This window comes from Chelonoidis abingdonii, chromosome 4, assembly GCF_003597395.2.
Source record: "Chelonoidis abingdonii isolate Lonesome George chromosome 4, CheloAbing_2.0, whole genome shotgun sequence".
NCBI lineage: Eukaryota > Metazoa > Chordata > Testudines > Testudinidae > Chelonoidis > Chelonoidis abingdonii.
Window position 1 is genome coordinate 92,656,919 of NC_133772.1, and position 26,504 is coordinate 92,683,422.

General features: G+C 46.2%; 1 protein-coding gene across 1 annotated transcript in view; it reads left to right on the forward strand.

Annotated features, from left to right (window-relative positions):
* CCDC9B (coiled-coil domain containing 9B) overlaps positions 1–26,504 on the forward strand; it is a 114,542-nt gene that overhangs the window by 71,559 nt on the left and 16,479 nt on the right. The window contains exons 8-12 of the mRNA XM_032802518.2: positions 3,197–3,258; positions 3,859–3,912; positions 4,527–4,632; positions 24,098–24,155; positions 24,496–25,283. Coding sequence (XP_032658409.1) covers positions 3,197–3,258; positions 3,859–3,912; positions 4,527–4,632; positions 24,098–24,155; positions 24,496–25,281 — 1,066 coding nt within the window. The 3' untranslated portion in view covers positions 25,282–25,283. The remainder of the gene's footprint in view (positions 1–3,196; positions 3,259–3,858; positions 3,913–4,526; positions 4,633–24,097; positions 24,156–24,495; positions 25,284–26,504) is intronic.

Sequence of the window (26,504 nt, forward strand, 5' to 3'; positions counted from 1 at the left end):
TCCCAGCTGGGGTCTCAGCCACAGGCCCCACTCAGCCCATTGATGGCCTAGATGAACAGAACCCCAGACCAGCAGCAGCCTGAGCGGGCCAGTGGCATAAGATCAACATTTTAATTTAATTTTAAATGAAGCTTCTTAAACATTTTGAAAACCTTCTTTATTTTACAATACAACACTAGATAAGTTATATAATATATAGACTTGTAGAGAGAGACCTTCTAAAAAACATTAAAATGTATTACCGGCACACGAAACCTTAAATTAGAGTGAATAAATGAAGACTTGGCACACCACTTCTGAAAGGTTGCCAACCTCTGCTCTAGACAGAGTGGTTTTCCTGGTGCCAGACTCACATCATGCACTATACAGAGGGCTTTTACAGGACAGGTATGGGGGATGGTCCTTTGGGTATTTGGTTAAGTCCTAGAATGGGTAGCTGGCAGATCTCAGTTCTGTTCCCACCTCTACCACAAACTTCCCATATGATCTTGAGAAAGTCACTTAAAGCCTGATTTTGCAGAGATGCATTGGGAATTGTGGGTTTATAATACCTCTGAAAATATGACTCTTAACCTTTCTGTATCTCAGTTGACCCATTTGTAAAACAGGGATAATACTCACCTAACTCACAGCCAGTTGGTGAGGCTCCATTTATTAACATTAGTAAAGTACTTTGAGATCCTCAAACAGAAAGTTCTATGAAAAGTTAATACTTATTACTTTATTTATTATATGTAATAGCTGGCGAGCTTCTGGGGGTAGAACTGTGCGCAGGGCAGAAAGCTTTTGGCAAGAAAGCTCCCACAGAGAAGTTTTTTACCATTCACTATTTCAGCAGCTGCCCTATATACACTGTTGAAAGCCATATGATAAATTCATTTATCATGCACCCTTGACAATTTCATCTGTACTTTGCTCACTAACCCATCTCCCTGGGACTTGCTGTAATGTTCCAAGTCACCAAACAGCTTCCAACAGGCTCTCACCTTTTCAAAATAAAGTCTCCTTGCCAGGATAAAAGAGGTGGCTAGCAAATTTGTTACATTTTACCCCTGGAGGAGTTGGAGGGCTCTTTTTACCTCTAAGATTTCAGTGATTATATTATTTCAGTTGTCTTGTGACACTGTCATGTAAGATGGAGGTCTTTAAAATGAAGCAATTAAAAACAAACCCTCAGTCTGCCATAGATTTGTTTCCTCTGTCTCCCCCAAATGTGGAACTTCCACCCCCAAAACTACTCTGGCTTGAGGCCTAATTAATATTCAGACAGGTTGTAATGATGCTGCCAGTGGGAGCCAGCTGAGGTCACTCAGTTAGGGTGAATTGCAAACAGAACGGGGCAGACAAACCCCAAAAGCTAGTGGGTATTCCAATATTTAGATTTGCCAAGCCAGCACAAAACAGCTTCTGTATTACCTCACTGGTTACTTGGAAGTCCAAACAATGCAGTTCCCTTAAAGTGCCCAGCCTCAGGCCTCCATCCAGACACCTGTGTCAAACATATTATGATGATTACTGAAAATCTTATCTGATCATAGAAAAGAAAAGGTTCTTCTGATCCCAAAGGACCAGCCACAGCCCTAGGTCAATACAAAACTTAGATCTTATCCCAAATACACACTTATAGCCAATCCTTAATAACTAAACTAAAATTTATTAAAAAAGAAAAGAGAGTGTGTGTTGGTTAAAAGATCAATATACATACAGACTTGAATTCAATTCTTGAGGTTCAGATACATAGCAGAGATGAGCTTGTAGTTGCCAAAAGTCCTTTCAGAAATAGTCCATAGGTTATAGTCCAATGTCCATCAGTGACTGGGGATCTCAATCCTTATGGCTCAGGGTTTCCCTTTCTTGAAACCCAAAGCAGATCTGAGATGAAGAAGGATCATGTCCCAGGATTTTTATATCTTTCCTGCAGTCTTTTGGCCTGAGAAAACAATAGGCTTAACTCTCCTTCTCCCAAACATCATGGCAATTAGCACAGGATAGTTTATCCATTAAACAGTTCAGATACAGGTTACCACAACCTTCAAAGAAACATGTAGACAATAATACTATTTCACTTCCTAAATATCACTATTCCTTTTTTGATCTTTGAATCAAAGCCATGGTAATAGACAAGACTTGTTTGCTTACATCACAAGACCTGAGCAAAGATCTACCCTTCTATCTCTTAACAATGCAGGCTTGCATTTCAAAGCTCTGTTCATTTACATATCTTCCTAACCAGTCTCTAAAGTTCGGCCATGGGTCAGGTCAGTCTGTGAGTTAATTAACTCTTTCTGGCCCTGTCACCTTTCAGTGACACTCATAACATCACACAAGTCAATAATAGGTTTTCTGTAAATAAAAATATCACAGCTATAATGTCCAGTATCTTCTAGCTGTATGGGGATAGAATCAGGTACTTTATACCAATGGAAAGGAGAAATTGCCAGCTTCCTAACTGGAGGCACCGCCAGGAGGAGCTCACAATATTGTAACCTTTTAAGTTTATTGTCAGAGACTATTGAACTAGATGGGTTACTTCTCTGATCTAGTATGACAAACCCTATGTTCCTAGAGAACAGTTTTAGGTCATTTTTAGTAGTTTGTGTGGCTCTCCCCTGCACCTTGCATAATTGGGCTCATGGGAACAAGGGCACCTGGCTTTACAGGTGGACTATACAAAAAAAAATCCCAATTAAAATCTTGACATCTCCAATAGATTCCTAAAATAGTTTCCCTGTAATACATGTATCATATACAGAATACAAGATGGTCTATTGTGGATATAAGAGCTTTAGAAGGTCTCCTTTGGGGTAAGAAACGTGCTCAGTAAAATGTGCCTTTAGAAGTTCTCCTTAGCGGTGGAAGTGTATGTGACTGGTGGATATGGCTTCTCTAGGCGCTAGTCAACACTTGCAGCTGAGCTGCGGAAGCATTTCAGTACTTCAGTGTAGCCAGTCACTACAGTGATGGGTGGGGTGCTCATAGACTTTAAGGTCTGTTAGCACCTTCCCAAGAGAGGGAAGCTAGGTCAACAGAAGAATTAGGGGGATAGGTCATCTTAATTGTGCCACTCAGGTGTGGATTTTTCATACTTCTGAGCAATGTAGCTGGGTTGACTTCACTTTTGAGTGTAGACCAGCCTGCTGCTTGCATATTAAATTGCGTGGGTTTGTATCTGACAATGGCCTGTTTTTACTTGCAGGTTTGAGGAGGACTTTATGAAGGATGGGGAGCCAGTCTTGGATAATCTCAGCAGTAAGAAAGGTGAGAAAGGGAGACACCAGTCCTATTTTGACTTTTGTTAGACATGAACATGTGGCTCACTGGTCCATGTCAGGTGTGAAAGATCCAGTCCTGGGATGCTTTCCTATCCATCAGGCCTGCACTGAAATGGCTCTAAAATCAGTACATAGGTCTTAGCACTCTCTGCTTTACAGAGTACTCAATGGATCTGAATTGTGTGTGTAGTCTCACTACTCTCCGTTCCCCAGAGTGCAGCCGTGACTAATTCAATAACTTGGGCTCAGATTGCTCAACACTGAAATGCCTTTGAGGATCTAGCCCTTGAACTCTCTGCTCTTTATGATGTTATAGCATAGAGAGAAACTTAGAATTGGCTCCTTTCCCAAGCATTGGTTTCACAAGGAGTCATATTGCCGAGTTCTCCTGTAGCTCATCATCTGTGCTCCCAGGGGCACATGCCAGCTTCTTAATTAGGATAAATCCACCGCAGTTCCCATTCTCAGGAGATGTACTGAAGGATTGAGGATTTGCTGCTAGAACACATTACATGAACAACATGCTCTCCGTTGTGCTTTCATTATATAACCCTACTGCCTTTTTGTGCATGCTGTGTCCGTTCAGGGGGAAGAAATGCCAGGAAATTCCAGCACAGATCCTTTCCTTCTGAAGGGAGAGGTGAGTAGAGCCCGTGATTGGCCTTAAGTTGAACTACTGAGCGCTCGTTCTCATTAGAGGTCCAGGGTCTCAGTGAGGGAGTTCTATGCAGCTGGGAGTTGGGGCTGGAGTACCGTCTCAATAGTGGACATGTTGGATATAAGGAGACCTGGGAATACAAGGTCCATGCATGCTTCAGGATGCATTTTCCTAGTGGCTGCCTCTTTTAGCCATGTTCCTTACCCCTCTCTGTAATGGGACTGATACCTGCAGAAGGATCCTGCGGGGCAGTGTGGTAGCTAAGTGACACTAAACTGAAACAGAGATAACGGGGGATTGTGGTCAGGGGGAATTTTGGCTTTGCAGCTTTATATTTTCCTCCCCTCCCACACAGCCCCCTTCTTTAGGAAATACATTCACAAACTCTGGTGATAAAATGAGTCTGGCCCCCACTGCATGAGTACAGAGCATAAAACCACCAGACAGACCTTACTGCTATGACTTTCTGCTATCCCTTAGCTCAATGCCAGGCAGCAGAGCTGTAGGAGGAGAGATGCTAGGACAGCGCCAGTTTCCAGGGCAACCCCACTGCTGGATATATTAGCCCCAAGCTCTTTGTACATCCTGTCTTTCAGGTGGAGGACAAAGCATTACGAACACAAGTGAGCCTGTTTCCAAAACAGTACCAGTTGTGAGCAGTAAAGCCAGAGGAAAGGATAGACTGACTGGCAGAGCCAGAAGGTAGGAGGACAGTAAGAAGGACATTATGGAAACCATTTTGTAACCATTGCTAGAGGTTTGCTGTGGAGTTCCTTGTTTCATTTGGAATGACTAAGCTGCTGCGATCCATGGGGAGTGCTTCGGGCCAGGGATTACATCATTAGAATTGCATCTCCATTTTTGTGACAGAGCCTGGTGGGACATCCAGTCAGAGACATGAGCTCCCTATAGAAGGGTTGTGTCCCCCTCACATGCCAGCTGCACGATATTCATTGATGGGGCACAGATAACTGATAGATCAGACAAACAAGTCCTGACAGACTGGGCAATACTTGCCCACTCCCAACCCCCAGCCAGGGCTGGCTCTACAGTTTTTGCCGCCCCAAGCAGCGCGCTGAATTGCCACCATGGGCAGTGGGGGCAATCCGTGTGCCCTTAGGGCGGCAGGCGTGTTTCCACAGCGGCAGCAATTCGTCAGCAGCTTCTGCGTTTAGCTGAAGCCACCGTGGACAGCTAAACATAGAAGCTGCTGTCGAATTGCCACCGCCGCGGAAATGCCCCTGCCGCCCTACGGGCACACAGGCTGCCCCTGCTGTCCGTGGCGGTATTTCCGTGCACTGCTTGGGGGCAAAACAACAGGGACTGCCACCCCTTGCAAAATGCCGCCCCAAGCACCAGCTTGGAATGCTGGTGCCTGGAGCCGGCCCTGCCCCCAGCCTGCTGAACATGTCGTCTCCTGTTTTCGGGCTTTGCTGGCCCAGGGAGCAGGCCTCCTGAGATTGTTCCCAAGGGAGTACCTAGTAATTAGTATGACTGACTCCTTCTAGAGACCTTCCCCTAGCACTCAGCAACTTTTATGAATATGTATACATACATGTTGTATTTAAAAATATTGAGAGGGACTCTCCCCTCAGCTCAGCCCAACCCCCTGTATGTGACTGGAGTGGTGTAAAGGGACCATAAAAGTCCTGATTGAGCCAGGGCAGAATTCTCCAGCACAGGCACGTTGGGCTTGTCTACAAGGAGACTTAGTGCAGAGCCAGCCAGGGTGTAAATGTACAGTGCACTAGCCTGCCTCAGACTAAGTTGCCCTGGGGTCCTGCTGCTGTGCACTACAAGTTCCATAGTGTGCTTTGGCATACCGCTGTTTGAAACAACCTCAGTTAGTAAAACAAGCCAGGCTGTTCTAAGAATAGGGAGCCCAGCTGTGTGAAGGGCATGTTGGGAGACGCAGGGCCACACTACGTAAAGATTTCAGATAATGTTGCTACCCATAAACACCTCACAGGGCACTACCCCAAGCTGCAGAAATCCTCAAAATCAAAAAAGGGCATGAAGCTGCTTACAGCTATCTTAGCCTCTACTCCCCCTGGGTTGCAAGTTTTGTCCTGAGCTTCTTAGAGGTACAACACAAAATGGTACCCATCAAGGAGACATTGCTCGTAACTGCAGAGTTAAGGTCGCATTGAGATAAGCAGGACTAAAATCCCTGGGCCTTATTCACCCATTTCAACAGTTTTGCTCTGATCTATTTCCACTGACTTCAGTGAAACATCTATTGATTCCACTGGCGTAAGGGAGAGGAGAATCCAGCTAGCCAAGTCTGTTTTATACTTTAATGATTCTGTTTAGCTTCCAAATTTGGCACACTTCAAGGCAAACTCCAGGCTTCCAGTGCTACGCTACCTAACGGTTTAATAACAATTCTAATCTTCAGACTACAATCATACTGTGTACCAGCCCATAATAGAAGTCTTAGTTGATTATATACCCAAAACTTAACACAAACAAAATTCTACTATATGTTTACAGTGTGTCTTTAAAATAATCAGGTCAGTCATGCAACAAACACACAGCTACACTGATGCATAAACAGATGTGTTTCCTATGTACACCTACAATATGTTACACGTTGGTAAGCTGGCACCTGGCTGTGTAGTATTCATTTCTTGATATGTGCACTGAAGGTGATAGCACCCTTGAATTGAAATTGAATGTGTTAGAGAGGCTGATCATGTGAAGTATGGTGACATGTCATGATGCTAGTGGGACTGGCATTGTCTTGTATATGGCTGTTTTAACTTACAGTTTCCTTGCTTTTTAGTTTCTGTATTGTGAGGAAAGACATTCGAGCACCCGTAACTCTATGTTAATTACATTTTGTGTTGGAATACATTTATAACAGAGAGATGGGTCCTGTTATGTCTCCTCAAATCCAATCAGCTAATCACATCTTAAATTTATTACAAAACATTAATTGGGTAAGAATAACATCAACAGCAAAAAATTATCAAGTTATCACAGTCTTTATTTATAAGCTACATTAAGCCCCACTTCATTCTGAGGTTCCATCTCCAGTCAGCCACAGTAGCAGCTGTTTCCAAAAGAAAAGGTGCCATGCAACTCTGCCACACAGACAGTTCTGGACCTCAAAAGGGAACGTAACTACCCAATGTCACCCCAGTTCCTAATGCTCAAGCCCCCACAGACCCAAACCAGATTCCCAGATCTGAACAACTCCAAACTTGAAGCGTGTGATTTAGGGCCATCTGTAATATATGCACAGGAATTACTTCACCCAATGAACTTCAGCCACCTCTAGGGGGGAGTACCCAACGGTGTATAACAAGAAGGAAAGGAGAGTACTGTATCCATCTGAAACTACTGGGGAAATTTAGAGAGGTCAAATGTAGTTACCCAACTGACAAGGGCACTGAGGCTAGCACCCCTGCTGTTGTGAGAATGAAGGTACTATGGACTTATAACCACAGGTGGTCATGACCTTAGTTTTCCATCTCATTTGAAAGACAGCACTTTCACAACACAGCGTCCCCGACACCATACTGGGGTTAGGGGGACCACCCATCCCGATGGGTCGGACAGTCTAGAAATGCAGAGTTCAGGTGCCGGTCCCGAGCTGAATGACTCCAGGACAGCATTTGTCCTGGATTCCCTGTGGTGCTGCTCCGTGCCTGCCTGAGGCTCAGGGGCAGCACCAGCCTCTTCCCAGTGTGTGTTGGGGCTGAGGTGGCATTTCCCCACCACCACGAAGCCCTGCCCCTGCTCCTCTGCCCCCCCTCCCCCAAAACCATGCCCCTGGCCAGGTCAGAAGCTGGAGCTGGGCCGTGGTAAGAGCTACCCAGGGAGTCCAGGTTACTGTGGGGAGCCCCGGACCCACCACCTGCCCTGGGCAGCATGCACTGGGGGGCTCCCAGACCCCCTGACTCCCTGCTCAGGGCAGGTGGAGAGGCGGTGCTCCCCACAGTAGCCTGGGCTCCCTGGGTGGCTCTTACCACGGCCTGGCTCTTCCAGTCTGGACAAGGGGTGGGAGCCTCAGGGAAAGAAGAGGATCGGGGGGGAGGGTGGCTTCAGGGGAAGAGGAGAGGAGGAGCAGGGGCAGGGCCATGGAGTGGACAGGGCTCCTGTGCATCCTGCTTTTGCCTTTTGAAAAGGTGGTCACTCTAACTGGGTTGTTGGTTCAGCCCTGAATCAGAGGAAAGATTACCAGCTCCAGAAACACCATCCCTGGTTCCTCCAGCACTTTAGCAGTTAAGTTAGTATCACTGCTCAGAACTGCACGCCAAGCCAAGTGTCCAAAACTTGTTTTATAATGGACCATGATCCGTTCCTTGAAAATAAACACACTAACAGCCTTCACCTCTGGAGAGTTTGCTGGACAACTTCTTGTTCCAAGAACAGGCTGTGTCTTACTAAGGGAGATGCACATAAGTCCCCCAAGAGCAGCTACTCTAGGAAACCAAACAGAACAAACAAATTGTGTTTTCCCTGGCTGGGCTGCCCTGGGAATGTGAGCTATAAAGATGATTTTCTTTTTTCTGTCTTCTTTTATTCCTCCTTCCCTTTAGAATCTGCTAGTTTTCAGGATTTTTTGTGAGGACGGGGTTGCGAGTGGGTAGTTTAAGTTTGCTGAGCATGCAGTAGCTGTGAATTCTCCTTAGCCTGGGCCTCCCACCCTACTCCCTAGAATGATGTCCGCTAAGAGGTGCTGGGATGGGACTGGGCTCGGGGTACTTGCTTAGGAATCACATCTGCTTGGGATAAGTGCCTCAAAGAGTCACATAAAAAACCCCTGATAACTGCTCTGGAGCTCATATTCTGGACGATTGGCTGGGAGGGATGAATTGCAGGTGCACTTTGCCTTTTGAAACAGTCTAATGCCTCATGAATAAAATGCTGTGTGGTGACTGACAGCTGTATTGCTGCTGCTTCTAAGGGTCTGGAGATACAGAGGGGCAGAACGGCTTCCTAAACAGCTTCATACACAGGAAAGGGTGGTTTATTTTGGTCAAAGCTCAGTTTCACATCTTTGGCTATGCACCACTTTTTCCATGGAGAGAAGGCTAGGATATGCCTCTGGGCCATTCTGGGAAAGGCAAATGCAGCCAAGATGATGGGAACCATGAAGTAAATTAATCAGCAAGTGGTTTATCTGCCAAGTGTTGGCTGCTCTGATTCTGGTCCATGCCCTCTCTGTGCTCTCTCCCTGCTCCCAATCAGTGAGATATAAGGAGCTGGTTTAGGAAGAATGACAATGTTAGAAAAACCTAACAACATTAGGCCTCATCCCCTCCAAATGTTTAATCTTTAATACAGCCTAATTCTAGTTGGTTCCTAGGCAGTGAGCTAACTAGTTGATGTATTCTTGTCTGATAGATATTTTAGCAATAAAATTAGGCTCTGTATAATTAGTTTTGTATGTAATTATCATTAAAATGCTATAAACTAAAAAGCAGTCCAAGTTCTTGAGCTACTTACTGGAATTAACAAGGAGCGTTATTTGTTTCCATTTGAGATAGGGCAGACTGACAACAGCATGTTATACAATGCTCCATGCTGGCTGGAACATAGCAATGGCCATACTGCAGTGGGCACAGGTGGGATAATCCGTACCCCAACCCGCTGTAGATCTCTTCTTGATCTCTATAGTTGGAGGAGACTGGCTTTAGCCCTGAAGCATGAGGTTTGAAATTCAGGACAGGGCTGGCTTTAAGTCGAGTCCCCCAATACCCTGGAATCGGGCCCCACGCCTTACGTGATTTTTAATTTTTTTTTTTACTCACCTGGCGGCGGCAGGGGGCGCGGGGTCCGAAGCAGACTCCCTGCTGCCGAAGTGCAACAGAGCCCCAGATGACTGCCAGGTATTCAAATTGCGCCCCGCCGTTCATAAAGCTGACCCTGATTCAAGGTGCTGGTTAGTAACTGTAAAGCTTTAACTGGTTCCTGGACCATTTAGTTTAGAGATAGTGTCTTTTGTTTCCATACAGTCAGGACTGTGCTCAGAAGGAATGCTGTGGCTGTCTGTCACAAGGCTAAAGTTCACAGAAGCAAGGGTGTGTTCCCAGTGTCAGGTCCTTATCTCTGGAATCTTATCCTGGTGCATATACAGATGAGCCTGAAATTGGCCAGTTTTAGAGTGAGCTGCAGAACATCTTTGTTCTTGCTTCCCACCAACAGCAAGCCTGGGAATCTCCTCACACCAGAGCTGGCTTTTTGCTTCTTCTGATGCTTCCAAGGAAGATGGGTCAGTTTTTGCAGAGGACATGCTCCCTGCTTTGGGGACATAATGCATGGTACCATTCTTAACTATATAAAGTTGTACCAGGTGACAGGTACCTTGTAAAGCCTTGTAAAAATATAGCTAACTTGCTCTACCAGAGCCCCACTTATGAACAGGGATCCAAACAAGCTAAGATCCTTTGTGTCTGGGACATCTCCTATGATGATCTGGCTGTGCTTTTTAGAAGTCCACTACTACTGCTTTGGTCTTAATAATTATTCCTGCTATACCTGATGCGGTCACTGGTGGGTGTGTAATGCCTGCACACTGCTGGGCCTTCCTTTCGCGGCAGCCCAGGCCTTCTGAGCATTGAAATGGCAGGTTGTCATTCCTGAGCATTGGGCTTCGACCAGTTTGCACATTCACACGGACTCAGCTCAATCAGTGGCAGAATCAAAACAAGCCTGTTCTGTGTGAAGGTTTTCAAACAAAAAGATCTTCTCTGTGGTGATAGCATTCCCCATAAACCCTTCTTTGTTCTTCTGCCCCATCCTCCTTTTTGGGCCTCCAAACCTCAGCTAGTTTATGCAGCACAGTTTTTAGAACCTTGTGATGAAGGGTTCAAAGCATGTGCTTCAACGAGTATATTTGGCCTGTCATTATTATTCCTTTTTTTGTATTATTGTAGAAGCTAGGATCCCTAGTCATGGGCCAGGACATCATTGTGGTAGGTGTTGTCAGACGCTACCGGTGTGGTGCTCTGCGCTATTCAGTGTTGATATCAGTCGGCTGTGTGGATGTGTTCCCTCTGTGTGCTGCCCCGACTTTGCACAGATAGCTGACACAGCAGACCCCGAGAGAACCCCCAATGACCACAGACTCTGTTAAAGTACAAAGGCACCCGGGCCAGGTTTATTGCTGAAGAGAAACACAGTCTCTAGCTCCCTGGATTAGATATCCAAGAAAAGCAGCAGAGAATCCTGTGGCACCTTATAGACTAACAGACGTTTTGGATCATGAGCTTTCGTGGGTGAATACCCACTTCGTCAGATGCATGTAGTGGAAATTTCCAGGGGCAGGTATATATATGCTAGCAAGCAAGCTAGAGATAACGAGGTTAGTTCAATCAGGGAGGATGAGGCCCTGTTCTTAGCAAAGCTGAGGTGTGGAAAACCAAGAGGAGAGACAACGGGTTCTGTATTGCAAGCCATTCACAAGTCTTTGTTCAATCCGAGCTGATTGTGCAATTTGCAAGGATGAACTGAAGGCTCATCAGTTCTCTCTTGAATCTGTCGAAGTTTTTTGCTGCAGGATGGCCACCTTAGGTCTATAGTGGTGGCAGGGAGGTTGTAAGTGCCTCTCTACAGTTTTGTATATTGCCAATCTAATGTCTGATTAGTCCATTTATCCTTTGCCATGAGACTGTCCATTTGGCCGATGATACATAGCAAGGGCATTTGCGGCATATGATGCGTATATAATTGGTGAGCTGCAGGAGTGAATGCAACCTGGTGGTCCCGCTCGTAGATCCGTATGGTCGTGTGTAGAGATGGCGGGTAGATTGGGTCTGGCATCGAGGTTGTTGCATTGGATGTGTTCCTGAGCAGGGAGCCTTACTATGGTGTGGTTGGTGCAGTTGCTGGTGAGAAACGATCAGGTTGGCAGGTTGTCTGTAGCGAGGATGCCTGCCACCCAAGGCCTTGTGAAAGTGGGATCATTGTCCAGGATCGTTTTGTAAGATCTCCGATGATGCGTTGGAGGGGTTTAGCGGGGGCTGTACGTGGATGGCCAGTGGAGTCCTGTTGGTCCTTTCTTTGGTTTGTCTGCAGTAGAGGCTCTGGTACAACCACTCTGGCTTGTATCTTTTTCTATATTCCTCGGGCGGGTTAATCGTTAGTTTGAGAAGCTTGTGGAGATTGTAGTGTCGTCCTGTTGAGGGGGTTAAGCAATGCGGTTGTAACCTCAGTGCTGGCTGTAGACATCGGAGTCGTGATGTCCGGGTGAGAAGCTGAGGCATGAAGGTAGGCATAGCGGTCGTAGGGTTTCGGTAAGGATGGTGTAATGGACCATCACTTATGCACGCCGCGGTGTCTAGGATAGTGGACCTCCGTGTAGATGGTCCAGGCGAGGTTGATGTGGGTGTGTTCAACAGCTGTTCCACCTGCACAAAAAAAACTCCAGGACCAGGACTTCAAAGAGAACTGCTGACCTTCATTCACCGCAATTGAACACCACAACTCAGGATGGGAACAAAGACTGGGAATGGCTTGCCCAACTACAGAACCATTCTCCCTCTTGGTTTTCAACCCTCAGCTGCAGATATCAAGGCCATCCTCCTGATTGAACTAACGCTCGTTACTCTCAGCTGTGCTTTGCAAGCATATATATAACCTGCCCCTGAAATTTCCAACCCAATGCATTACGCAGATGGGTAGTCACCCCACGAAAGCTTTCACGATCGCAAAATGCTGTTAGTCTAAGGGCCACAGGATCTCTGCTGCTTTTCAGATCCATATAACATGCTTAACCCCTTCGATACTAGATATCCAAGACTGCTAGCTAGTACATATGTCCCCCTGTACGGATTCGACTCAGTCGCTGCAGGACTTCACTGCCCCTAAGCCAGACAGAGACCATCGCCCTCAACGGCGATGCCATCTTATACACACGACACAATCTACAGTGACCACATCACAACTTCCTCATGACCGTTCTCCCACGCCCAGGTGCATCCCAATCCTGCACATCCCACCCTACCCGCGCCGCCCCCGCCCTCTATCCACATCCTCTTTCTACTACCCTTCACTGGCAAGCGGTGCCGCCTCTCACCTGTACTTGGTTGTTCGGAGCGAGAGAGCGAGCGAGCGAGAGCTGTGTTATTTTTTTTTGCTTCAGCGGCGAGATACTATCTCCGCCCCCTCCTCACCACTTTTTTTTTTTTTTTTTGACCATTGTGGCAGCAAAAATCCTGGAGCCAGTTCCTGACTCTGTTTCCAATCATTATTACCTCTTTTGGCCCTGTCCAGTGGGTTAAATGTGTCAGCCTGGTACTTGTGTCTGGTGTGGATGTACAAGTATTGCAAATTTCTGATATTCTGTATGTCCAAGTCTTTTACGGGTAAGTCATCTTTTTTGCAGGCAGTCACCCTTTCCTTGCCAGCTTCTGTGAGCAGGGCCTGCCTCTGGCTCACAGCTTAACTTTGCTTTATGTTAGTAATGTCTTGACCATTACTTCAGTTCAGGCCTCAGGCCTCATACTGGACCTCGGACACCAAGGGTTTATGTCTCAAGGCCTCATCTTATTACAGTAGGTACCATCCAGACACAGAACGTAGTGGCAGTCCCTGTCCCAACAAGCCTCAGAGCCTCTAACAGCTTGTTCCTTCTCTCACAATAGGTTTGAGAGGAAGTACATTTCTCTGACTCAGATGTAGTGGCTTGATCGCATTCTAGTGCATCTCAGAGAGGAAGTTAGGGCTCCTGTAGGTATATCAGGATCTCATTCAGGGCGACTGAAGGTATTTGGATCCTACATGATATTATCCCCACAAATACATCACTTTGTTTGTTTTTCCTTTTTCTCATCCTTATTATCTCATTGCAGCTCTTTTCCCTTCCTCCCAATCTCTTCATTTTCACTTAATGCTCCAGTAAATCTGGACTCTTCGTCTTGCTTATCAGCTACAAGGTAGAGAAAATGAAATTTGTTTTAAGCTAAAAAATGGGACCACTGTAACATCTAGCAGGAGCATGTGGCATAGATACTAATTCCCTACCCTCCGGCTGGCAGGGCCAGATTAACCATTAGGCTAATAAGGTTATAGCCTAAGGCCTTCCTATTTTTTAGGCCCCACTGGTCAGGCAGAAGGTGCAGCTGGGATGGGGCAGTGGGGGGGGGGGGTGAGTTTGCTCATGCAGCCCTGTGGGAGTGCTCCTGCCACCAGGAAAGGCAAAGCAGCCCCTGTGGCTTGGAAGGAGCTCAGCTGGCAGCCTGCTGCTTCCGCTCCCTCCCGTCTGCATCTCCCTGCGTTCCAGGAACACACTGTCAGGTATCCTGTTAACACTGGTGACTAGACACTAAAAATCCAGTTACCACAGGAGGGTGCAGCGAGAGCAGAAATTGTGGGTGTAGCAGAGCAGGAGAGCAGGACTTGTGTCCTGTCCTCTCCCAACCCCGCAGCTCCCTGCATCTCCTATTTCTTCTGAGTTCTGCTTAGCTGTCAGGGAGGGAAGAGGCTCCCTCTGTCCCTCTCCTCCACCGAGGCTGGCAGGCAGCTCCAGGACACTGCCTCCTGGGTCCTAGTGCCTGTCATTGTCAACTTCTATGTGTGTCTGTGGGGATGGCGAGAGGAAGAGGCAGTATCAGAGTGGTAGGGTAGGAAACTTGCACAACACCTGCACACACTGTCCAGCTCCAGCCAGCTCCAGACATTCTGGATACCTGCACTTTAAATGTTACAGTATCTTCCATTGAGGGGTTTCAGATTTATGACGCGCTGTGTTCAATACTGTATTGAATTGTACTAAAAATCAAAGATGTATTTTTCTGTACTAGGATGCACAGGCAACCAAGTTCTTTCCTTATGCTCAGCCTAGTTTCACAGGCCAATGCAGCTTTGTATCTTTAAGGGGTTGCAAGGAAGCTCAACATGCAACTGTTGTAGGTTTCTCCCTCCCCTCACCCTCAGGGATTTTAAATCCACTTCTTAGCAGGCTATGATAGAAAGACTGACTGAATAGGCTAAAGGCAGGTTTGGTCCATTTGCAGTTCAATCCATCATAAAAGCACCTCACATTTGATTTCTTTTGAGTTTCATTCCAAAAGTTTAAAGCTAAATAAACCTGACGTTAGTCCTCATTTGTCTGCACCAATTCAAACTAACTTCTTTCCCAAGAGGAAAATGTTGGGTAAGCATGGAATGTGTGTGATTCAAGAAGGAAATGAGAACACAGACTAGTTCCTGCTGACAGTTACATTTGTGTAGCCTTATTGACTTCAGGGAGAACAGATTTTTGCACAAGAATACATTTTGGTCCCTTCTGCTTTTTCACACCTGGTATAAGCAGAATCTCATTCACTTTCCTCTCCTAAACTCTGAGCACTTTAAGGAAAAAAAATAAGTGAAGTCTGCTTGATTTACACATGAAAATGAAACAGGAAGCTTTCCCTTCATTCTACACCCGCCTTAAACACCAAACCTGATGTAACACGGGTGTCACTACAGCAGCCTTGGTTGGACTGTTCTTTTGAAAGATCCTTAATGGTTCTTTTAAGATGCTGCTTTTCAGTGAAGTCTTTTTGTTCAGGGAGGTAGAGAACACAACAGGGAATAGCTCTGTTCTGTCAACTCTTAGTCATTCAAAAGCTAAAAGGCTTTAGATTAAGTTTGTTTAATGTTTGCACAGAGCTAACATACTACACAAGTGCTAAATATTATGACTGGGCAACTATCTAAAAATCTGTGTCACTTCTAGCTATTACCTTGTTCTTACAGAAAGCTTAAAGCAAACAAATGCAAACCGTAGGGGGCTGGTACACACAGAACTCATGATTAAAAGCATCATGTCAGAGCTGCTAATCACACATTCTAGAACAGATAATACTTAGTCCTGCCATGACTGCAGGGGACCGGACTAGATGACCTCTTGAGGTCCTTTCCAATCCTATGATTCTATTCTATGATTCTACTTGTGGAAGAGCTTGGGGTTGGTGACAGAATGGGCTGATGTGGTGAACCATTGGAGATTAACTACACAAACTGGCTATCATCCCACAAATAATATTTGGGTTCAATGTGAAAACAGTAATTCATTGTCCTCAGCCAGGGTAACACTGAGAGGCAGCTATCAGAGTAAGACAGCCTAAAATACAATGCCACCCAATGTAATTTTCCCACTACTACTGCCTCCAGTTCAGTGGATTTTACACCTGAGTGGTTTTCTTGTACATAATAAAAGCTGGCTGCATCCCAGGCTGCAGTCAGAGTGAGATAGGGTATGTGGTGTGGAGTCCAGAGCTTGGAGGAAAACACCTGCAGGGCTTGGCTTTGCACTGTGCCATGTGGAGAGCTCAGGGTAGAAGCAGGATGGGGAATGCTGCAGCGTTCATCCTCATACAGATGAGCAGGAAGGAGGCCTAAGGCCTGGTCCACGCTACGCCGTTAAATCGATTTTAACAGTGTTAAATCGATTTAACGCTGTACCTGTCCACACTACAGTGCTTTTTAAATCGATTTAAAGGGCTCTTTAAATCGATTTCTGTACTCCTACAAAACGAAAGGAGTAACGCTAAAATCGATAGTATTACTTCGGAATACTGTTAGTGTGGACGGAAATCGACATTATTGGCCTCCGGGAGGTATCCCACAGTGCACCACTGACCGCTCTGGACAGCAATCTGAACTCGGACGCAGTGGGCAGGGAAACAGGAAAAGCCCCCGAACTTGAATATATTTTCCTGTTTGCCCGCATAAGGAGTCTCTGATCAGCAGCGGGTGCGTACTAGTCCCAAATCCAAAAAGAGCTCCAGCATGACCCTACGGGAATACTGGATCTGATCGCTGTCGGGAGACAAATCTGTTCTATCAGAGCTCCGTTACGAAGACGAATAGCAAAGCATTGAAAAAGAAATCTCCAAGCTACACAGTGCTGCGGAAGCGTAATGGCAAGCCCGAACTCAAATGGACGCTAATTGAGGAGTGGGTAACTGAGACTCCACTATCCACATCACGCAGTCTCCAAAAACTATTGCGTTCTGCTGCTAGCCTCCAGTGCCTGTAGTGTTCCAACACATTTGTCGGCCGTGGTTTCGGGATAGTCCTCAGTTTACTCCACCCCCCCCACGTGAAAGAAAAGAAAGAAATATTTCTTAGCTTCTTTCGGTACCCTATGTCTCTGAATGCTGCTGGAGACGCTATGTGCAGCCGTGAAGCTCAGTATTCGCTCCTCTCCCCTCTCCGGTGGCGATGGTGCAGATAGACTAGGTAACAGTCCTTAGAAACCCGAGCGCCCAATGCTTGATTAATTGTTCAATATCTACAGGTTGGCCTGAGATGTGCCAGCCCGAGGGCGCTGGCCTAAAAACAGAACAGGAATGATTCCTGGTCATCCGTAGTGTTTACAGGAATGGCTGTTAACCGTCTTCATCATAACAACTGGACGGAGCTTCAATCAGCCCCCTCATCTTTCATTTGTGTAAGAAAAGTTCTGTACTGCCTGGACTATCATAGCATGGGATGGCTGGCTCCTCTCCCCACACGCTTAATGTCCTGCCTGGACTATTCATAAGGCACCGAGGCTGCCTCCCTCATTTTATTCACTAAAACTCCTGCATTCTTATACTTCATAACACAAATGGCGACACTTCCCGGATACCCAGGAGGTGGGGAGGAGGAAGAACGGGTGGTTTTGCAGGCACCCCTGTGAATATACACGAGCAGCTGTCTCTCTGCATACACTGTCCTCTACTACACTAGCCCCATATCTGCAGACGACTACTATTTTAGAAACCATAAAGAGGATTGATCGGGAGTTCATTCCAGTTTGTTTGCACCCCGGCCAAATCTCAGCCAGGCACTCTGAAAGCAGTAGACATTACAAAAGCGGAGAGATTAACCTCATCTCTTCCAGTTTACTCCAGCACTGCGGTACAGAACAATTGCGTAACCATCTCTCTATCATGCAAAAGAAAAGAATGCTTGCTGTGTAGCACTGGAGTATCGCCTCTGGTCCGCCGCATCCAGTACACATATGGTGACTGCAAATAAAAAAGCTGAACGGGCTCAGGTTGCCGTGCCTATGGCGTCTGCCAGGGCAATCCAGGGAAAAAGGGCGCGAAAGGATCTCTGTTGTTTCCCGGAAGAAGGAATGACTGACGACATTTACCAGAACCACCCGCGACACTGATTCAACCCAGAATTCCAAGGCAGGGGAGACTGGAACTAGTGGATAGCTATGGAATAGCTACCCACAATGCAACTCTCCAAAATCGACGCTAGCCTCGGACCTGGACGTCACACCATCGAATCGTGCCTTAGTGGCCGCGTGAAATCGAATTTATAATATCTGTTTTATAAAACCGGTTTAATGTAATTCGGAATTATCCTGTAGTGTAGACGTAGCCTAAGAGAAGGACAGCAGAGCATCCCTTGTGCTACCTCTTACTCAGAAGTACCTGTTTGAAGAAGTGAGAGTAGAATAAACTTGTTAATTTTACATAAATAAATAATATGTAAAGAAATGTTTGATGACTTCATTTTTTATTTGCAATATATAATTCATACTTAGGCCCTTCCCTCCCATTAGCCTTAAGCCCCTTATAACCTTAATCTGGCCCTACCAGCTGAGAATGTTAAAGATGTGGAATCAAAGGATTTGTCTGTTGAAACATCACCACAACCCCAGCTAGCTCCGCTGGGTCTCTATTCATTTCAGGAGCAGTTCAGAATTGTGCTTCTTGTTTTTAGCCCTTCGTCCTACCTCATGGCTTTTGTCTAATTCCAGTTCCCTCTTCACTGCTCCTGCTGCTCTCTGTTCACCTCATGGTGGCCTGTTCTCTGTCCCTCCAAACACTCATGGCTCTGGTGCTGCAAGAGCCTTCTCGTCTGCATTGTCTTTCTTCAGGACCAGTCAGCTGTTCTTGAGTATCTCATCTAATTTCAAAACACAGCTGAAAAATGCCTTGATTAATCTTCTCCATTTTTTTGTTTGTTTTTTTGTTTGGGCTGCTATTTTTCAGTATTTACCACTAGCAAGCAGGGCCAAACCCTAGTCTCTATCATGCCCAAAGTGTCCCAACAAAGCCACATAGGTTGCATGGGTGCAACTAAGAGTGGCATTAGCCCTTGTAACTTATCTTATTGTATGAAAGGTTGGGGACTACAGCTTGCATGAAAAAATAGAATGAGTATATCATGCTTTAAATGCAGAGTGCTTACAAACAAGGCCGAACCTGCACAAATACCCCTTAGAGGCAGCTAAGTAAGGAGCTGTTATCCCTGTTTGATATATCAGGAAATTGAGGCAGAGAGCTTGCAGACCAAAGTTTCCAAGAGCTTTCCAGTTTTTGGTGGCCATCTTTAGAACTTAAGGCCAGATTTTCAGACATGCTGAGGACACTGTGGGTTCACCTCTGACAGTCAGATCACAGGTGTCCAAAGATGGCCACCAAAAGCTAGAGGTCACACTTAAATTTGGTCTTTAAACTCACTGCCTTGGTTTCCCTATATATAAAATGGGGATGAAAGCTACCTATACAGCTGCTTCCAAATTAGAGGTTGTTTTTTCAAATGTGTGCCTTAGGGACTTATGTGAGGCCACACAGCAAGCCAGTGGGAGAGGTAGTATTAGAATCCAGTACTTAGCATTCCCTGGCCTGTGCACTAAGTACTAGATCAGATGGCCTCTCAGTGTTGTATTGGATGATTCAATTTACAATCAAGTGTTTAAAGGATGGATGTAACTCTGATGAAAAATTGGATACATCTACATTTCCCACTTAATTCTATTACAGTCTGATTAAAAACCATCTAAGGCATCAGATTCAGTGCTTTTAAGTGCTTTGCCACATTACTATCTGAGTGCTGTGACATTTAGGGTATGTCTTCACTAGCAATGTTAAAGCACTGCCACGGCAGCCATGGCAGCGCTTTAACGTGACTGTTTAGTCGCAGCACCAGTGCTGGGAGAGAGCTTTCCCAGTGCGGTAAAAAAACCACCTCCATGAAGGGCGCAGCTACCAGCGCTGGGAGTGTGGCTCCCAGTGCTTATGCACTGTCTAACGCTGCCACTTTACAACGCTGAAACTTGCAGCGCTCAGGGGTTGGGTTTTTTTCACACCCCTGAGTGAGAGAGTTGCAGTGGCAGTGTAGACAAGGCCTTAATCTCAGCAAAATCCACACTGGGACAGTATCTCAATAGCTGCTGAGAAACCATGGTTGCACCATGGTAACTTTATGACCATTTCACTAATATTATGACAAGTAGGTGCCATGCATAGCAAACGCATGAGAGAAAAGTAGTCAGTGAAAGCTTACATCCAGCCAGATACGTGGTTCACATACCTGACACAAATTTTCTTTGTCATTGTTTTTACTGCTGTGACTCTCTAAGAGAGAAATTAAACTACCATTTTAGGCTCAAACTTGTGAGACTGCTTAGTTCTGGTCCTCATTTACATTAAGGCTACTTTCTACTACTCTAGTTCTGCAAGAATGCCTTAAAGTGGGTATAAATATAATTGATTTCCACTTTAAGGCCTCTTCACGTCATGGGCCACCCACTTAGCATCCAAGCCCACTCCCCAGCCCTGGCTCTGCTCTGGCCCCAGCACTTGCCCCACTCCACCCACTTGCCTGGCATAGGCACGGGAACTAAGGGTGCTGGGGGTGCTGCAGCACCCCCAGGTTTTATGCAGAGCTCTGCTCCCGGGATCCCTGTTGCCAACCCCACACCCACTCGAGCTGTGGCTCCAGCATCTGCTCCCTTACCCCGTCTAGGGCCCCCCCGGAGTCACGACTCTTCTCCCGGCTCCAGCTCTGGGGGGGAAGGGGTAAGAGGGCTGGCTTTCAGCACCCCGCACTATTTAAAGTGTTCCAGCACCACAGCTGCCCAGTGCTCCTGCCAGGCAGTGGGGTTGGGGCGCAGGGGCTTGTCCCGCTCTGCCTGCCCAGTGCTCCAGCCAAGGAGAGGGGTCAAGGCACAGGGGATTGCCACGACCCCATGCTCCAGCTGGAGAACCAGGCGGGCAGGCGGAGCGGAACAAGCCCCTGTGTCCAGATCCCACTCCCAAGATGGAGCGCCAGGCGGGTGGGCAAAGTGGAGCAAGCCCTCGTGCTCCCACCTAATCTGCCACTGGGAGGAGGGTGAGCAAACGGGGGCCATAGATGATATCTTCAAAAAAGACAGGCCCACTGCCTGGGGGAGCCAGGCCCGGTGTGGGGTGGTGGGACCTGGAAGGGAGCCAGGAGCGCAGGAGAGCAACATCTCTCAGAGCTGGGTGTGCATCCGAGGCCTTGGGGATCCCCTGGCCAGAGGGTCCATCTATCGCCCCCTGCAAGGCCAGGTGAAGGAGATGGAGGAGGCGAGCCCCCATCCCTCCTGCCCTCACAGCCACCCCCCTTTCCTCCCCGGTAATTGCCTGCCCACTGGAAGTCAGGGCCCACCCAAATATCCCATGCTGGCTTTGCCAATGCTTCACACTGCCAGAGTACTGGAAAGTGGTTTTAGTTTAACTGAGGGTCAAGGTCCATGAGTATAATTTGCTCACACAATTATCATTACTGCACACATAGTCACTATAATTGTGCGCATGCACTTTTGAAAATTTGGGACTCTGCATGTCCTAAAAAAATGCCTTTTAAGTTTTCGTATTTTGGCCCAAATTTATCAAGACAGACCAAGCAGCTAGAGGTTTTATTTACCCCAGTAGAATTACATCAGGGATGAATGAAGCCAGTGTGCATACTTCCCCTCTTTTTTCTAAATGAGGGGAGGGAGCAGCAGACCCTGCATTTCTATTAAAAATTGAAACTAAATTAACAAATAATTCCAGCAATAACTACTAATTTCTACAGGTATCGAAAGCCTAGACTATCCAAATACCAAGCTGTGCTGCTCTCTAGCAGAAAACTTTAGAAAATAAAAGCCAAGACTACATGGTAGGTTTTCTAGTCCATCCCCAACTGATTTAGGATAATTACTCTAAAGTTCCCTCTGATATATATGGAGGGCTTCACCCAGTCTAGTCTGAAATGATTCATTAAGGGGGTGCGTACTTGCTCTCTAGAAATACAGAATTAGACTTTTCACCACATACAAATGTTACCTATTTTTGAATGTTAGAGGCCAATGTCACTTATCTCATAAGCTTATCTCCTTATTCTTTGGTCTAGCCCTAAGTAATCTGGGCTTCTCCCTCCATATATGTAGTAGCTGGCAGAGTTCTGAAACATATGGGCCCCATCAGTGTTAGTACAGTAAAACTGAGACAGTGGCAGACTTCAGAAGAAACAACTGGTACATGTGATTAGTCTAGTCTAATGACAGGTGTCTGTACTGGAAACTGGATTGTATGATTTCATTAGATTAGAATGTTTAGATTTAGTGGCCTCAGAAGAGTTCCTCCTTGTCAGGAGAAGTGCTTTGCAGGTGTCATCAATATACAAGCAAGTATGGGAGCAAGTCAAGTGAATCTGAGCCTATTTAGAAGAAAAATTGCTAGAAGGGCTAGTGACTTTAGAAGATGGCTGGTTCCCCACATCAGTATTTCACAATCGCACCATTCATCATCATCTGCTTTATCAAGATGCTTTCCCACAGTGATTTGTACCATAGCCAGTCTGCATCCTTGCCAGATGACCAGTCACATTTTCTTTCCTACTAAATAGTTATTCTCCAAGGGATGGCCTAGTGGTCTGGACCAGATTTCTGAGTTACCTAGTATATCTGGGGTGGGAGTGTGGTGTTTGGATGGAATGAGAGTCTGAGTCCCAGGTGCAGTGTTCTGTTCCTCAGGTCAGCTGGACTCAGGTATTTTGTAGACATAAGATTTGCAAGTTGTGACAAGATTCACCTCCATTGGCCCAACAGAGCCCTACTCACCCTGTCGTGGGGTCTCAGTTGGTTGCCGCCTCTCACAGGTCCAGTGCTATGGTGCTTTAGTCCCCTGGCTAAGACCCACTTGAGTCCCAGGCCCTGAGGGGTATTAAAGTCCAAAAAATAAAGGAATGCTACAAGCTCAAAACAAGGTAATCCAATGAGTCTTCAGACAAGACCCCACCTGCCTACTCAGGGCCTGTCTTCATGCAGCCAGTGCTTTTTGTCAGTCTCCCGGGGCCCAGTGGTCCCGCCACTAGGAGGCTTGTCCAATCCTGGCTGAAACCAGGCTTCCCCCACTGAGGGAGAAGCAGAGCTCCGCTCTCCTTCCTGGCTAGCCTCAGGCTCCCCTCTCCACTCCTGATATCTGTCCTGTGTATAGCAGGATGGAGTCAATTTCCTCCAAAGGCCCTCATTAGCCTTCTCCTTGCCAGTGCGGGGCCTATATGCCCCATCACACAAATCCAGATTAGCAATCTGAACCATTGCAGTAGAAGCACACTGCGGGTAAGGAGCCCTTTTCTTCCATCACAGACTAGGATAGTGCAATGCCTCCTGGGAGGACTGGGATCACACTCATGGAGTATCTACATAGCCTTATCAAGAAGGAGGGACTGGTTGGGTGGCAGGTAGGAATGTTAAGGCAGGAAAAAGTTTGTGCCCCAATCAGCACAATAAACTCCGAGACCGAATGGGCCTTGAATCTGTGTCCAAGCCTGTCAAAGCACTAGTACAGCAAGAAGCATTTGGGAGGGAGAAGAAGGATGTAGAGTGTGTGTGTGGGGGGGGGGGGGTCCTCCAGGATAGAAGGAAGGGGAAATGTCCTCCTTTCCTGGCCATAACAAAAAAAACAAAACAAAACACTTCAGTGTGCAAGCAGTAGGTTGCTCTATGTATGATCAGGAATTATGAGGACAAAAGATCGACACGTTCGGTAGTTAGTCAAGGCCCACCCCTACTATTTCCTTGGAAGCAAAGTCTTATGAGTCAGTTTTCTCCTATGCTAGAATTTAGAGGTGAGCCAACAGAAGGAAGGCAGCATCTCAATCCCCTAGAAAGGTTCTGAAACACCTTCTGTATTGACTCAGCAAAGGTAACCAGGAAGTACTCTAAAGTCCTACTTTGTGGCATTTTATTTAACAAATGAATCCACTGGATGAGTGGCTCTTGCTCTTCCCTGCCATAGAGCTAAGTTCATTCAGCTTCCAGTCTGTGTGTCTTGTTCCCTGGGTCAGGAGCACTTTGTATCCCAGCAGTTCATCCTTTTGACCACTTATTGACTCCATAGGGATTCCTGTCTATGCCCCAGGATGGGAGGGGTGCTTTGTCATCTGAAGAGCTGGCGGAACCAAATTCTGTGTTTTATTTTGACAGATGGGATGTGAAGGAAGGTGAAGACATGTCCTTTCTAAAGGATGACCCTGATAACCAGGTGAGTTTAAAGAAAATCTGCTCAATTCTTGCAGTTAGTCCTGAATGAAAACTTGCAGTCTCAGGTAAATTGGGATCTATGGGTTAGAGTACAGAATTGAGAGATAGGAGACTTGGGATGTACATCTAACTCAGTCACAGACCTCCCCTTCTCCCCCGTTTGACCTAGAATAGGTCCTTATACTTCTCTATGGTTCAGTTTCCCCCTCTGAAAAATCAGGATAATACTTATTTAGCTTTGGGAAACATATGTCTTCAGAGGAGAAGTACAATATAATTGCATATGGATATTTTAAATAAACCAAACTAAATGGTTCTCATTCTCTCTTTTCTCATTCCAGGGATCCACCAGTGCTGACACACTGAAAAGCAAAGTTCCTGCTGGCAGGGAGGTGACAGAACAGAATTGCACAGCAGATCAGGAAGTGAACATGGAGCAGCAAAGGCCCCAAGACCCTGGTTTCTTCTCATCACAAGGGGAGAGAGGTGGGAAGATTCTGTCTGCACAGGACATTCAGAGGGAGAAACAGCAGGCAGGGAAGTGCCTCAGCAAGGAAGTGGCAATATCCAGTGTGGGTGACTCAGAACCAGAATCCAAGCAAAGTCAGGAAGGAATTCTGGAAGCTAACACTGAGAAGCCTAGCACTACCAATCTCTCCCACCAGGGCAGCTGCATGAACAGGAGCACTTCCCAAATCATCACTACAAGCACTATGCAAGCTGCTGGCCCTGGCAGTAAGGGAAGCATGTCAACACCCCTGGGAAATGGGTTAGAGAAAAATGCTCTGTCAGAAAGAGAACCCATTGAGGACTCTTCAGAAAGCCTCAGCGGAAACCTGGAAGAGGCAGCACGTGGTAGATGTGATGGAGCCAAAGGACTGTCACTGAGGAGAGTGGCTGAGGTGTCCCAATACACTGGTTCTGAGGGGCAAAAAGTCACAATGAAAGGAGGCAAGGTAGTCACATGCCTTGAACATAGAGGGGATCCTGCATCCCCAAAGAAAGATGTCTCAGACAAGATTGGGGTCTCACAGAACAGGAAAGGTGACCAGCCTGAGAAGTGCAGTTATAAAAACAGTGGGGACGGTCAGAACTCAAGGAGAATACACTGGATTGCAAGAGATTGAAGGTGAGTGCATGGTCCATAGCTCACTCTGAGGTATTTTAATAATCCCAGTTGCACTTAATTGAGTGCAGACTTGAGAAAGGTCCACAGCTCAGCTTTTTTTGGGACAGCAGGACAATTTACTAAATATTTGCCCAAATATGCTCATGAATTTTAACACTGAGTAGACAGTATCTGCACCCAATTTGTCTCATCCCCATGGTTCCAAATTACATGAATCAACTGTGAAAATCTAAATCTCCACACCACAATTACTTGCCCCTGGAATACAGTGAAGAGAGAAACCTTAGAAGGTTTCCCCATGGCTGTTTCCTGCTGGTGGCATGTAGTATTCAACAATTCAGGGGGCTCAGACTTTGAAATTGGCTACTTGTTTCAGATAATCTCTGAAATTCCAGGAAGAAGTGGCAACCCCTTGGGTGGACCTTTCCATCTGACTATGCAGCGATCACAGGTAGAAAAATTAGTGGCCTATTGAGTGCCATTCCAACAACATCTTTCTTCGTATTATAGGCCCCTCTTGTCTGCAATAGTTTGAAGATCAGGCTAGAGGATCAGGAGGATCATGTGATTCTCTCCCCAGCGCATGAAGTGCAAACAAATGCCTAATAAAATTATTTATATGGCAACACTAATGTATATGGCACTTTACAAACATAAAGGATGACAATGTTCCTTCTCCAGAGACCTTTTAATTGAAACAGAAGGCAGAAAAAATCCACTCTGGTTAAATGGAAAAGCTCAAGATATTAGTTAAGCCAACTATGCATCTTCCAAAAAAAATTGAAATCCCACCCAAGTAATGACAGTCGAAAAGAATATAGACAGCGGCAGGCAAAAACAAGATGTAAATTAGGACGAATGGCTTAGAGGGAATTTGAAAAGCTAAAGACAAAACAAAATAATAAGAAATTCCTTCAGTAGCTCAGAAGCAGGAAACCTGTGAGAGATTTGGTAGGTCCCCAGGACTATCAGGGAGTGAAGGGAGCAGATAGAGAAGATAAGGACATTGCATAGAAGCAAAATGATTTATTTGCATCAGTATTCACCACAAAGGCTGTCAGGGGAGATCTGCTCTTTTCAGGTAATAACGACGAGGCATTGTCATAGATTGGTGTGTCAACAGAGAAGGTGCTAAAACAAACTGATAAATTAGGGCCTGAGCCTGAAGCCCCAATCCACAGCACCCAACTTTTATATGTCTGGAAAGTCACTGGAATAACA